The sequence below is a fragment of the Crocuta crocuta genome, unplaced genomic scaffold (genome assembly GCF_008692635.1).
Source record: "Crocuta crocuta isolate KB4526 unplaced genomic scaffold, BGI_CrCroc_1.0 scaffold55, whole genome shotgun sequence".
In the NCBI taxonomy this organism is placed as follows: Eukaryota; Metazoa; Chordata; class Mammalia; order Carnivora; family Hyaenidae; genus Crocuta; species Crocuta crocuta.
Genome location: NW_027530512.1, coordinates 7,155,982 through 7,170,645, shown reverse-complemented (window position 1 = coordinate 7,170,645; position 14,664 = coordinate 7,155,982). Strand labels below are relative to the sequence as shown.

General features: G+C 39.5%; 1 protein-coding gene across 2 annotated transcripts in view; it reads left to right on the top strand.

Moving 5' to 3' along the window:
- SYT16 (synaptotagmin 16) overlaps positions 1-14,664 on the top strand; it is a 96,865-nt gene that overhangs the window by 56,882 nt on the left and 25,319 nt on the right. For both annotated transcript variants that reach the window (XM_077767086.1, XM_077767087.1), the window contains exon 2: positions 9,043-9,255. In XM_077767086.1, coding sequence (XP_077623212.1) covers positions 9,043-9,255 — 213 coding nt within the window. The remainder of the gene's footprint in view (positions 1-9,042; positions 9,256-14,664) is intronic.

Here is a 14,664-nt window from a genome sequence, read left to right as displayed (position 1 = left end):
AAGACCGCAAATTCCTTGAAACATGTTGGAGGAGCCACAACTACATAAACCCACTTAGAAAAGGTTAGCTCTAGAGACGCCTGGGTGGCTCAGTTGGTTGGGCAGCCAACTTTGGCTCAGGTCATGATCTCACAGCTTGTGGGTTCAAGTCCCACACTGGGCTCTGGGCTGACAGGTTGGAGCCTGGGGCCTGCTTTGGATTCTGTGTCTCCCTATCTCTTAGTACCTCCCCTGCTCACACTCTATCTCTCTCTCTCAAAAAATAAATAAACTAAAAAAAATGTTAAAAAAAAAAAAAAAGGAAAGGTAAGCTCTACATGACAGTTAAGAATATGGATGGAACAAGGGACATTATGGTACCCAGGGCAACATTTCTAATTCAGTGGTGCCAGTCTTGTTCAGGTAGTTCAATGCCAAAAATTAATGCGATTTTTGTGACACCCCATCAAATTTTAATGTGTTTATTTTCATCGTGAAGCAGGAATTATTTTGCCAGTGGAGACTATGACTAGATGATGTAAGCCATGTAACAGTCACAGCCAGGAGCATGCATATCCATGACAAAACAAGCTGAGGAAAGAAGCATAATTAACTATTTCTACATTTCTTTAACTTTTTATTTATTTATTTTTTACCTGCTTGTGCTTGTCAACCTATATGTGATAACAGGAACCCAAGAGATACAACCTTTATGGGGAAAAGTCAAACGTTTAGAAAATTTTCCATCAACTGTTCTGCAAATGGAGAAAAGTTATTCATTATCTGATTTTATCATTGGCATCATTGAGGGCTGCTATTCCAATATACGCATGCCACCACTGAATATATGATGTATGAGTTATGTGACTTCTTGGAATAGTTTTCTTCTAAAATAGCTCTTAGCTAAGTGAGCATTTTCAGTCTATGTCTTTTCAGTTATTGTGATATATTTGGATATATTTACTGTAGATTTGGTGCCAGGGAGAGTTTGAAACTGCCTTATAGAAATTATCTCTATAACCTGACTGAGCTCTATTGCAAGATAAAACAATAACTTTGGAAACTGCCTTGAGAATGATTCAAAGCACAGGATAGGTAGATGAATGAATGGAATGAATAGCTAGAATTTCAAAAACTCACAACACCTGTGCATCTCAAGATCTGTTCATTATCTCTCTCAGCCTTGGTTTCCCATCCCAGGCCCTTAGTATCCATGGCAATGGAATTTGTTTTTTGGTTTTTGGGGTTTTTTTCTCCTCCTAATCAGAACATTTGTAAATTGTAATGTTGGTTTACATTTGCTTGTAAGGATTCGTTGGAGTGATAGAGAGCTCTTGGGGGTTGGAGAATGAAAGCAAGAGCAGCCATTCTGGTTTTATGTTTTCTCTGCATGTGCAGATATTTAATTACCAGGTCACCGCAGTCCTCAGCAGAGTAAATTATAGTCTTGGCCATTAATTTGTATGTAAATGCCACTGTAGCAGGAAAACAACACAACACTTGGGTCCTATCAAGAAATTCCCTTGTTGGAGGCATACAGATTAGAGAGCAGAGCTTCAAAGAGTCAGGGAGAATAACAGTTTAGCACTTGCTCTTGTCCGGGTGAGCCCTGTTGCAGTGATGAACTTCAAAATGATTGTCAAAGTCAAGCATTTAAGAAAACATTTGTAGTTGAGGGAGTCAGATAATTAGAAATGAGGGTCCAATGAGTATGGTTACAGGTCTGTTTAGAATACTACCTATTCTAGTGCAGCCTTTGTGTGATCCCCATAGTCTGAGCTAATCACCCCACCCCTGATGCTTTCATGGCACCTCGTCTCTTATCTTGGATGAGTATGGCCTGGTGGGGAAGAGAAATAAGTTACTTTTTGTTTCAGCCCACAATTAATTGTTGATTCCTTTGATCTTATGAGTATTGGCTTCATACTTTGTTCTGTTGGCATTGTTTCAGTTTTACATTTAGTCTTAGCTCTAAGGTTGCTCCATGTAGAGTTTTAACAGGATACTTGGGGTGGGTACTAAGCCAAAATGTCTGTACATATTTTTAGCCCTCTAGCTGTTACTTTTTGGGGGTTCCTTGGATTCTTCCCTATGCAATCATACTTCAGGTATCAGTCAATTATTTGAGCTAAGTTCATATGCAGATTTTGGAGTTTTTTCTCTGTGGTTCCCTCCTTTCTGGAGTTTTCTCCTATATTTCTTTGAATTCTGTCCTCTGACATCTTAAGTCAGTAAGGCTTATGATGTCTGCCTCAATCCTAGGTGCCTTCCTTGTGCTTCATAGATTTAGCAGTAGGTACTTTTAACAGAAAAGCAATGTAACCATGTATCTCATCCAGTGAAATTTCCTTTTTTCAAAAACTGGATCCTCTCTAGATTGTCTCTGCTCTTGCTCACACTCTGTCTTCAAACAGTTGGTTTAAATTTTTTTAATGAATTTATAACTGTTATTCATAGGTGAGTTCAAATCACTTATTCTGCTGTTATCAGAACTGGACTCTTTGAGAGGCACCTGGGTGGCTCAGTCAGTTAAGCCTCCAACTTCAGCCTAGGTCATGATCTCACCGTTCATGAGTCTGAGCCCCATGTCAGGTAAACTCTGTGCTGACAGCTCAGAGCCTGGAGTCTTCTTTGGATTCTGTGTCTCCCTCTCTTTCCTCCCCTCGTCCACTGTCATCTCTCCCTCTCTCTGTTTCTCTCTCTCTCTCTCTCTCTCTCTCTCTCAAAAATAAGCAGTAAAAATTTTCAAAAGAACTGGAATCTTTGGTATTGTAACTTTTCCCTAGTATAGTGATCTGTATGTTACTAATTTTAATAAAATTTTTCCTTTTTGACTCACTCATCTGTTACAAGTGGCATCTCTTTGTAGGAAATAGAGTTGTCAAAATATCTTGCATGAGGTACAGGGTGACAAAGCAGGTGTGCATAGGAGAACCCAATGCTAATTCTTCTTCTGCCACTAACTAGCTACTTGAATATAGGTGAGTCCCTTAAGTAATCCTAGACTCAATTTCTGTTCTATAGAATGAGGGAGCTGGGTTACAGCAATGTTTTCCAAACTTTTAAAATGTGTTGGGAATTTTATTTTTTCCCAAAAGAATCTCACAAAAATATAAACAAGATTAGGGCCAAATATCCCTGGCTGTAGTGGGTGTATAACCCAACCTGCTCAGTGCAAGCACACATATCTCCACGTTGTAGTGGCGTTGAAGCTCCTCTGTGGAACCCTGGACTCCACAGAACATAGTCTGAAAAATGTTAAGGCTGGGATGATTTATAAAAAATCTTTCTCTCCTGTCTGAATCCAATAATGGCTGGATTGTGCTTCCAGAAATGTGGCCCCTTTCTTAGGATCTGAAATGGGCAGTTGTCTCATTTGACCTCCCACTGCTTTTTCACTTGAACCAACTTCTTGTTTTTACTTCCAATCTTATCCAGCCACCATGGGCAGACAGTCTCTGTGGGTATTTGAGAAATCTAGTATGTGAGGGATTTCCTGCAATTGTAGCTAAAAGTAACACCCAGGTACTGCACCACTGAGCACAACCCACCCCCACCTGTCTCCACTTCCCATCTAGAAGATGTGAGCAGCACTTCCTGCCACCTGATTGCTCTTGTGTGGGTGGGAAGGAATTAATAAGCTTGGAGCTGCACTGATCATTTATAAATTCTAACTCCATCTGTAAAATAGCAGCAGACAGATTTAAGAAATTCTTCCTTCGTATCACCAGTTGGGAGTTTTGTTGCCTTACAAGAAACAAGAAAATGAGCAGGTGTTGAGCACTGCCCACATCTAGACAGCATTGCCAACTCTTACAGAGTGCTCCACCTCCAGGCTTGGGGAAAAGCATGGTGAGGTAAAGAAGGTGACACAACTCCTATGAACAGCGTAATCTTCTCCTCTCCCAGCCCTTGCTTCTTCCACCTTTCCCCTACAAAACCATGATGATGAGTTTTCAAGTCAGACCCTGTAAGAACAGGCACATTCTTTCCTCTTTCACGTAAATGTAGGCTTCCTAGAAGGGTTTCCACTCAGGGCACTGCCATGACGGGGATAATAATAATAATAGTTAACACATTCGAGCGTATCAAATACCAGGCATATGCTAAGTGTCTTTACATGGTTTATCTCATTTAATTCTCTCAACAACTGTAAGTAAAGAATCACAATAAAGACACTGAAGTTCAAAAAGAATAAGGAATTTGCTTAGGTCTCAAAATAGTGAATGGAAGATTCCAAATTCAAAATCAGGTAGCTTGACTCCAGATTCTACACTCTTAACCAGTCTAGCCTTCGCTGATGTTATATCTGACAGGTAATTTCTGTGGCCCGGCAAACAGCCCCCCCACCCCCTTCTTTACTTAAATGTAGAAGATAAAGATGGCATTTGCTCTACCCCTTCTTACTTAAATGAGAAAAAAATCATTAAAAATTAGAGTGAGGGACATTCTGACTCCATTGTGGTAGGGATTCAGTATTGATGGGTTATCAGTTAGCTCTCTGTACCTGTCTGAGTCATGAACTTCTGCCAGTACAAGAAGCCCACAGTAGCACCTCGATAATGTATGAACAAAGGGGCAAAGCCAGGTGACCATGTATCAGGAAGGTTGCAGAAGAGTGTAAATTCTCTTTGGTGGTGGATATTTGGGTACTATTGATGATCTCTCTGCATTCTGTGATTTGAGTAAAATGAACAGTCATACATTCAAGATGTATCCACATCCATGGTAATTGTGCAGTTTTTTTCCCTATTATGTTAACAAGCTAATTGGATGAAGGCGTGAAGATTTTAATACAAATGCCCACTGTTCTGTTTCACAGGAACTTAGCTTGAAAGGGGTTTAAACTTGATATTTATACAGTGTTTCAGAAAGTACTATCTTATCTCTAAAACAAGCATCACAACTTAGATGAGACTTGGTGATTTTAAAAATGTAAGTTGAATGAAATCTAGATCAGCTATTTAGTTGTTGACATAGATTCATTACAAGGCAAGTAGCAGGGCTGTTTAAAAAAGATGCTTGTGAAAATTCTTTCTAGCTCAACCTATGTAATTTTTGTGTTCTTAGTGACAAAATACAATTGTGTAGACTTTGACCAGGTATGAAGAAGTGTTTTTCCTTGAGGCAGCAGAAGGTAGAAGGAACATTATGTTCATTAAATTGACTTTGGAGCAATACAGCCTGGGTTTGAATCTCCACCATTTACTAACTGTTATGACTATGGCAAATTACTAACCTTATTTTGCCTCAGTTTTCTTATCCACAGAATGGGAATAATAAAGTACTTCACGTTATTGAAAGGAGTAAATAAATGAAAATATGTAAAGTTCTGGAACAGTGCCTGCACATGATACATGCTATATATGGGATTGCTTTTATTATTGTAATAGCGCCACGAGTGATTTCTATTGCTCCTCAATGGTTTTTAGGAAGGACGGCAGGTTTTGTTATTAGGTGGAGAATTCCCTGATATCCTTGGGGAGTAGGACTTAGAATAGTATGTGCAGTTTTATTTATGATCCCCCAAAGAGCAACAGGCCACTTGTACCGCAGCCTCTATGTATTCACTCCCATGTGGACTGACTGCTCTTCTCTGATCACAAAGGAAGCAACCTCCACGGCATGTTTCAGGGTGGAGGCGGCAGGGCACCCTTGCCTCACACTGACAGGTAAACTAGATATGGCGCTAGTGTCATCACACATTCACACCTGCTGATATCCACATTGGCTAAAAACATCAGTTCTATGTTCAAGTCTCATTTTGTTACTTTGCTAACTTTGTTGCCCAGGGCAAGTTATGTAACTGCTTTGTGCCTCTGTTTTCCATCTCTGTGGTGGGAATAATAATAATCCCTACTTCCTAATGTTGGTATGGTGGTTAAATGGGATAATATATGCAAAGTCCCAAGAAGATGGCTGGTATATAGTATATGTTGAATGAATTGGAAATCTTTTCTCTGTGGATGATTGAAGACTCACTGGGGGGAAAAATCAAGGATGAATTGTGGTAAATAGTAAATTAATAAATTCTAAAAATATTAATAATTCTAATTATTGGTTTTATAGATGAAGAAATGTCCATGGACTAATTCAGTTTGAAGTTGATGACTATGATTACTTATGTTTTATTTATTTTTATTTTATTTAAAATTTTTAAATTTTATTTAAATCCAAGTTAGGTAACATATAGTGTAGTAATGATTTCAAGTGTAGAATTTAGTCATTTATTACTTATATATAACACCTAGTGCTCATCCCAACAAGTGCCCTCCTTAATGCCCATCACCCATTTAGCCCATCTACCCACCCTTTTTCCCCACAGCAACCCTCAGTTTGTTCATTCTATTTATGAGTCTCTTATGGTTTGCCTCCATTTCTCTTTTTATCTTAAAAAGCTGACATAGTAATACAAATGGAATGGAATCTCAGACTTGGAAAGAGCTCCTATGTATACTTCATCCAACCACCCCACCCATGCACATATCCTCCTAACCTTTTCTCAGATGCTTAGATGGTCCTATGCTCTAAAGGTGGAGTGAGTTCATTTTTGCTCCATTGGTCTCTGGGTCTCTCCTATATGTGATGGTCTGTCCCCCAACAAGTGCTTTGCCCAGCATTTGAGACATGGGAAGACTTCCCCTTATGATCATTTTCTGTTGGGATGTTTTTTTAGTGTTCATGGCATATCTAGTCTCTTTTGACAGTTTTTCAGGGATTATCTTGGTGCTGGTCACAGCCAACAGAATTGAGTGAACTGACAGCAATGTGTTCTTATATTCTTGGACCAGCTGCTCCATAAAACAGCAAAAGAGATCCAGTGTACGTGCTTGTTGGGTAGGAGGTTTGCAGGCAGAAAACTTACATCTAGAGATTTGGGAGAGGACCCAGACATTAGAAATGATCCAGAGCATTAAAGGATTTGACCGCAGGGATTGAGCTAGCTGATGTGAGCACACAGAAGAAGGGTTCTTTCTTTCCACTCTCTGTCTCTGGTTCTTAAGCATAATGATTAGAATGTAGCCTCTAGAGACAAGTTACCTTGATTCAAATCTCAGTTCTACCCCTTTTTGGAAGTATGATTATAAGCTGTTGTAGACTTCTCTGTCTCTGTTTTCTGACTTTGAAAAAGAGAACAATAATGGGTGTTTCATGTGGATTCTGTGAGCTGATATGTGTAAGGCACTTAGGACAGTTCCTGGCACATAAAAAACCAATAAGTGCTTATTATTACTGCTAATTTTTTTAATGTTTTTTTTTATTTATTTCTAGGAGAGAGAGAGAGAGAGAGACAGCGCGAGCAGGGGAGGGTCAGAGAGAGAGGGAGTCACAGACTGAAACAGGCTCTAGGCTCCGAGCTGGCAGCCAGCACAGAGCCCGACGCGGGGCTCGAACCCACGAACCGCGAGATCATGACCTAAGCAAAAGTCGGACGCTTAACCGACTAAGCCACCCAGGCGCCCCTATTACTGCTAATTTTCTAAACAAACTCAGAAATATCAACTCCTAAATAAGACGGGAATAAATGTTTTGATTAGGCTGGTATTTAAAGTATTTCCTCTCACTTAAAAAATGGCTTTATAATTTCTTCTTAGCTTCTGAATCACATGTAATCTTCAGGACCCATCTGTAAATTAACAACCATACTCTTCCCAAGAATTACTATACAACTTTTGGATTGGAGGAGCAAATCTCTAAGAAATAATTCCCTATTACTTATTGTTTCCAATTTACTTTCAGCAAATATTTACAGAGTAGCTTCCCATGTGCCCAGCATGAAGATAATGTCCAGAGGGATACATAGGTAGGTGGTCTGCTGTGCCCCTTACTCCCCTGGTATGTGCAGGTTAGGTGGAACGGTTGGCGATTAAATTAGTAAATCTGTCACAAAGCTGGAGGGAGCACTGATAGGGCAGGACTGAGCTCATGGAAAAAGCCATGAACCTTATTTAAGGGGTTAATGAAGGGCTCTCTGGAAGAAGTGATTATCTATGTTAAGTCCTGATGATGAGCTAGATTCTTGACTAGTCTAGAGGGCTGGGGGATGCTTTTCCAGGCTCAGGGAATCATGGGTGAGTATGTGTGTTGCGGGGAGGGTGAAGGGTGGTCAGGCTTGGGAGAAAACACTAGGTCTTCATCAGTTTTTTCAAGACTTAACAAGTGTTTGTTAAGCACTTACTATGCAACAGACATTGTTTTACATAATGAAGAGACATCAGGTAACAGAAGAGGTGATCTCTTTGTTTTGATGAAAGTCATGGGGGAGAAGAGAGAAATAAAGAGAATTGCTTAAGGTGGGGAAATGGAGAAGGGTTTCGTGGAGCTCACACCTCGGTGGTGAGAGGAGCCAGCCAGGTAAATACCAGGGCTGGAGGGCTCCAGGTAGAAGGAACATCAAAGGCAAAGAACTCAAAGGAAAGAACCATCTCTGCTTATTGGAGAAACTGAAAGGACCAGTGGGCTGATATGGGGAAAGAGGTACACATAATTTAAAGGGTATTTGGGTTGGGTTGTTTGTGCTGAGAAAGGCATCAGAATGCAGTAATATAAGCTAGTTTTGTTTTTGTTTAAATTACATACACTACTATGGGTGTCTCTTCAAAACTGGGATACTTTTGGAAGATCTCAGTTGTAAGTAGGTCCGCTCTAGAGTGGGGCTTGGCTCTTTGTGTTTTAATAATAGAGATGAGTCTAAGAGCATATTTTCTGTCATCATTGACTAGAATGAATGTAAGTCAAATGTCCTGTTCCCAGTTATAAGCACGTCAGCAACACATCAGCACAGCCTCCCTGCTCAACAAGAGGTCTTATTATGTCAATTAGGGGTGTCCCAATGTTTCTCCCGGGTTCTAGCCATATATTTCTACCTGCCCTTGTAAACTTTCCTTTCCTGTTTTATTCCTTTGGGCTCAAATTTGTGTTTCAATAAATGCTTTAAAATCTGTCTGGCATGGGCTTGCTTTATCCAGACTCCTTATCCATGTTCTTCCATTTCTCCAGATTATCTATCTTGGTATTATTGTGGGCCCCACATGAAATTCATGGCTCCTGTTTGCTCCCCAGTTAACAGCTTTGGAGATGATGAAGAGCCATGCACATCTTCTGACAGTGACGAGGAGGTGATCAAACAATTTGAGATTTCCGTGTCCCGGTCCCAGAGTTTTCGTTCAGAAGCATCTAAGAAAGGCAAACAGGTGGGATTGGAGCAGAAATCAAAATTCGGCCACCTGCTCTCTACCCATGAAGAGGACAACACGGAAGTGTCTGCCTGTAAAGGTATTTGCATGAAACCCTTCCTTTATCTAGAGCAGGGATGGACAATAGTAAGAACAGCTTTGAGTCACTTGATCACTACACCTGTATCTGAGGGTCCAGGGAGGAAAAGGAAATGAGGCAAGACCCAGAGGCTGAAACAGAGTAGAGGGGGGTCTTACCAACCTCACAGAGGGGGTTTCATGTAGGGAACTGGGAGGAATGGATAAGAAGTGCCAAAATCCTGACCCCTGATTTGTGAGCCCCCTTCCTTCCTTGTAGGTCATGATTTTTTATATTTTGAACACTAATGACTAGAATTTAGAATGGTATTTATCAAGCTTTATAAAATCTTACTCTCTTCTGATTAAATAAGAACATTTCACATACCTGTTTGCTGGCATTGAGATTCTGTGATTTTTCTCAGAATCATAGAGTTTATTTTCCATATAAATATATGACCTCATACAAATTTTTGAACCTTTCTTTTAATAGTTCATGTTTTTAAAACAATATGTGTTTTATCTTTCAAATAAAGATATGTATTACAATAAGATTGAATAACCTCTTTCAGATAACACATACCTCACACTTTTGTCCCCATTTCCTGTAGTTTCTGCCACCTCCCTCCCTACCCATTCCTACCTCTCTGCCACCATCCTCTGCCCACATGAGAATTTCTTGCTGGGCAAGAGCAAAGTGTTCTGCCATCCTCCAATGTCTTCAGACTAAGTACCTTCCACAGAGGGGAGGGAATATACTCTGATGTAGAATCAGCACAGCCTGTGAATTGTTATAGCAGATAGACCTTGTTAAGAGTCTTCCTCCCTCCCCATCACTAAATAATTTGGAGAAAGAACAGTGCATTATTTCTTAGTGCTTTTCCTAGTGAAGGTCAGGGATCTCTTTGAGTCCTTTGCTGGTACCCTGAATAGGCATAGGCTATTAAAACAGGGAAAGGTCTGTGAATTGTAGTTAGTAAAAAGCTAGTGAAAATGTCATGCTGTCCACTTTAGTGACCTAGTCTAAATGACCTGAGTTCTCTAACCTTTTCCTTCTTTCCTTTGGACATGTGGTCAGTCAAACCAATGGCATAGTTGTAGGTCTTCCATATTTTTCCACACTTAACAATTGAAAGAGAAAAAGGAGGGTCTGAGATTGAGAGAAGACAACAGAGAAGAAATTTCTGGCTTGACAAGGTGGATGAGTCTGGCCAAAAAAAGAATAACACAACAACAACAAAGAATATACAGAAAGGACCTTATTTTTCAGCATAAAAATAATAATTTGCTATCCATCATGTAATTTTACTTATTGATATGGGCCACATAATATATTTTATTGCTATTCTTTTTAGCCCAAGGTAAGAGAAAAAAATAAATGCATTACATAACCAAAGCATAGTAGCAGTAGCTACTGACCTCCATCATTTCCTTACACCCTCTCTTGTTTTCTCTTTTGCTGGTATTACATCACAGCATTCCTCTCTCTCCACCAGGAGGGCAAATGTTAGCTAATGAAAGTTAATAACAGTTGATTCCCTGGGAGCAGCTTGTTGCATTCAAAAGCTAATGGCCCCATTTCCCAGAAGCCCACAAGTCTAGTTTCTGATTTATACAAATGGTTCCTTTTCTAAGAGTCTAACAACCATTCCAAACTTACTCTTTCTGGAATTAGCAATAACTTCAGTTATAACTGGGGATTCTGAAACTTTTGACAGATAGTGACAGAAAAGATAAAATTTCTTTCTCTATTGGAAGGAGGGAAAAGCACACTGCATTGGATAATGCAATAAATTATTTGTAGATTTTTGAAGAAAATAATCAGGACTTTCATAGGAAGGGATAACTGCATGCTAAATTTTAGGTTATCAAATGCCATGAAAATGTTAATGTAATTTTTATTACATGATTTTTTCTGTGTCATTTCTTTTTGTTCATCTTTAGATCATTGAATTTTTTCAGCAATAAAGAATAAGGAAGAGATTAAGCATTCATCCCAGAGAAGATCTGTGGGTGGTTTTGGGTTTGTTTTTTGTTTTTTGGTTTTTATTTGCCTGTTCTCCATCTAGTTAGCTTGTTTTTACTCTACCTTTTTAATTAAAAAAAATTTTTTTTAATGATCATTTATTTTTGGGAGAGAGACAGAGTCTCTCAGAGAGAGAGCCTGCTTCAGATTCTGTGTCTCCCTCTCTCTCTGACCCTCCCCTGCTCATGCTGTCGATCTCTCTATCTCTCTCAGAAATAAATAAAACATTAAAAAAAGTTTTAAAATAGGTCAGTTACCCATGGAATCTGCTCAGTTTGTTTGGGATGGTGCATCAATTATATATATATATATATATCAAGGTGATATTGGGGTGCCTGGCTGGTTTAATCAGTAGAGCATGCAACTCTTGATCTCAGGGTCATGAGTTCAAGCCCCACATGGGGGATAGAGTTTATGTAAAAAAAATTTTTTAAGGTGATATCAGGGTGATATATATATCAAGAGATTTTTCGCAAAGAATTGGTCTATGCTATTATTGGAGCTGGCTAGAGAAATATGGAGCTCTGAAATCCATAGGTAAAATTTCTTTGTGTCCAGGGAGGCCTCAGTTCTCCTCTTAAGGCTTTTCAGTGCACTAATTATGTAGGATAATCTCCTTTACTTAAAGTCAACTGCTTAAGGGCTTTAGTCACATCTATAAAATGCCCCCACAGTATCACCTCAATTAGTGTTTGATTAATTAATTGAAGCCTATATTTTGGCCAAGTTGACATATAAAACTGACCATCATTGTAGATGGTGAGCAAAAGTATTTGTATGTGAGTGGTGGTGGGAGGGAAGGGCTCGGGAGCATGAAATAAAATAACTGGATAATAGGGTTATGCCACAGCAAGGTGGGATAGGGATAAAAAGTGCAAAAGGCTTTCTGCTAAAATAAATATGGTTTATGTGACATAATTATGGCCTAGAATTTCTAAGAAGCTAGGATACATTTTTCTGACAACAGACAATTAGCTTTATGTATGTGTTTAAGGTGACATGATCTTCCTTAACTTACAGGATGGGAAGAGGGCTTTATGTGATGGTGAATCCCCTTTCTTCTCCTCCTTGTGACTTGTACCCTAGCTTTGCTTTTCTAATTCAGTCCTTGCTTGTCTGTCAAAGAAAATGGTTTGTTACATTAATATAGTTCTTATGTTTTTCAGTTATGAATAGCTTTTCAAGGCTTAATGTAGCTTTTGAAAATTCCCTTATTACTGATCTAGGTATTATCACTGTAGGAGTTAAAGTCATGAGACAGTTTTATGGAGGTAATTTCTTGGCAAAGTTAGATTTTGTGCTGAAATCCTGCTGGGTGCTACACACGTTGATGGATGACCCACTGTTTAATAGGACATTTTAGTGTTCATGTATATGAGGAATGGATGTGCTAATTAGAGCTTTAGAAGAAAATTCTGCTTTATGTTGTAGGATTTTGCATATGGAATATCTCTCGTTCTGTCATTTTCTGTGGCCTTTTTAAAGTGCGTTTGCCAAATAACTGAGTGTGTGAATGTAAAACTGTTATGGTGCCCTATGAAAATGTTTCCAAGGGGCCCGCACTGAATTATTAAGAATAACAAAGCAGATAGGGGAACTTCTCAGTGGACTGTCCCATGGTGTTGCAAAATCCGAAATCAGGAGTCTGAAGTTGTGCCATGAGTACCAAGACTGCCTAAAAATGTTTTTGTATAGTCTGCGTAGTGTGATAATATAACTTTAAGTTTGCATGTTTACTGCAAGTGGGTCATAAACTGTCTAGTAAACTACTATCACCACTACTTCATATTGCTGCACACTTGGCTGCCTCAATTATTTGTTACCTGTCTAGCCTGGGGAGTTGTTTGAGGGTTTAGTGAAACCACTGGTGGATAAAGACAAGAACCTATTGGTATGTGGCTTAGTACCTTCAAGGAGCTTATATTCTCACTGAGGCTTTAAGACCAACAGTGGAAACAATTGCTACCATACAATATGTAAATAAGAGCTGACTTTGTCATCTATACTTTGTCCTCTCACTCACTCATTCCATCTCTAACTCTAATTTTCTCTTATTCTGGGATTGTGGCTTCTGGAGGAGATTGGAGACCAAAGAGAAAATATGTCCTTGGGAGGAAAGTCAGGATGAAAGCTATAGCTTAGGAAGACTCTGCCAGTTTTCCTTTACTGTCCAAAGGTAACCTAGACTTGAAAGGAGAGAAAGGGAATGCACAGATGATACAGTGCTGAGAGAGAAAACAGAATAGTATCAAAGTCAGCAGAAAACATTGAGTCCAAGGAGTCAGGCAAGATTCAGGAGTTATTGGACTTTGGAAAGAAAGAACGAGGGGAGAGGTAGTTTGAGGACCATGGTGAACAGGAATACACAACTTGTGTTTTCATGAGCCCACAGGTGACAGCAAGGTGGAAGGCAATAGAAAACTGGGGTTTGTAGGGTTGGAAGAGGCCAGTTTGGGTCAGACAAGCAAGCAAGGCTAATATTTATGGAAAACCTAGTGGCTGCCAGGTGGATATTATTTTGTGTATCCACAATGACTCTGTGATGGCTCTTATCATCATTTTATGGATAAGGAAACAAAAGTTTGGACAGTCCAAATATTGTGTAAATTCTTAACACAGAGCTAGGATTTAAACCCAGGTCATCTGAATTCAAGTCCAGTGTTCCATGGATCAAGTAAATAACTTTTCACTTGAGAGAACCACTGAAGCCTTTTAAGGAGAGGGTAAGATGGTGAATGTGGAAAAGAGAAAGAAGAATGCTAGAGTCAGGAGACAGTATGATCTCTATAATAGATTGTTGTTCTTGTTTTCTAGATCCATCCCCAAAGTCTTGTGTTCATTAGTTCCAACAAAATATTAATGTGTCTCCTTTTACATAAGCATATATCCTTTATATTCATATTGTTAGAAAGTATTAAACCTTCTCATAGTCTATGCAATGAACTAATGATCTTTTTGGTTATCTAGACCAAGTTTATCCACTGTGTGGATGGAAATATGTTTGAAGGTGTTACCTGATGGGTTTTGTTTTTGAGATTTTTTTTTACTTGAGAGAGAGTGAAAAAGAGTGAGAGTACAAGAGGGAGAAAGGGGAAGGGGTTGGGGGGGAGAGAGAGGAGAGAAAGAGAGAGAAAGAGAGAGAGAGAAGGTGAGAGACAGAGAGAGAGAGAAGGTGAGAGAGAGAGAGAATCTTAAGCAGGCTCCACACCCAGCATGGAGCCTGACTNTGGGGGGGAGAGAGAGGAGAGAAAGAGAGAGAAAGAGAGAGAGAGAAGGTGAGAGAGAGAGAGAGAAGGTAAGAGAGAGAGAGAATCTTAAGCAGGCTCCACACCCAGCATGGAGCCTGACTTGGGGCTTGATCTCATGACCCCATGATCATGACCTGAGCCTGGTGACTGAGCCACC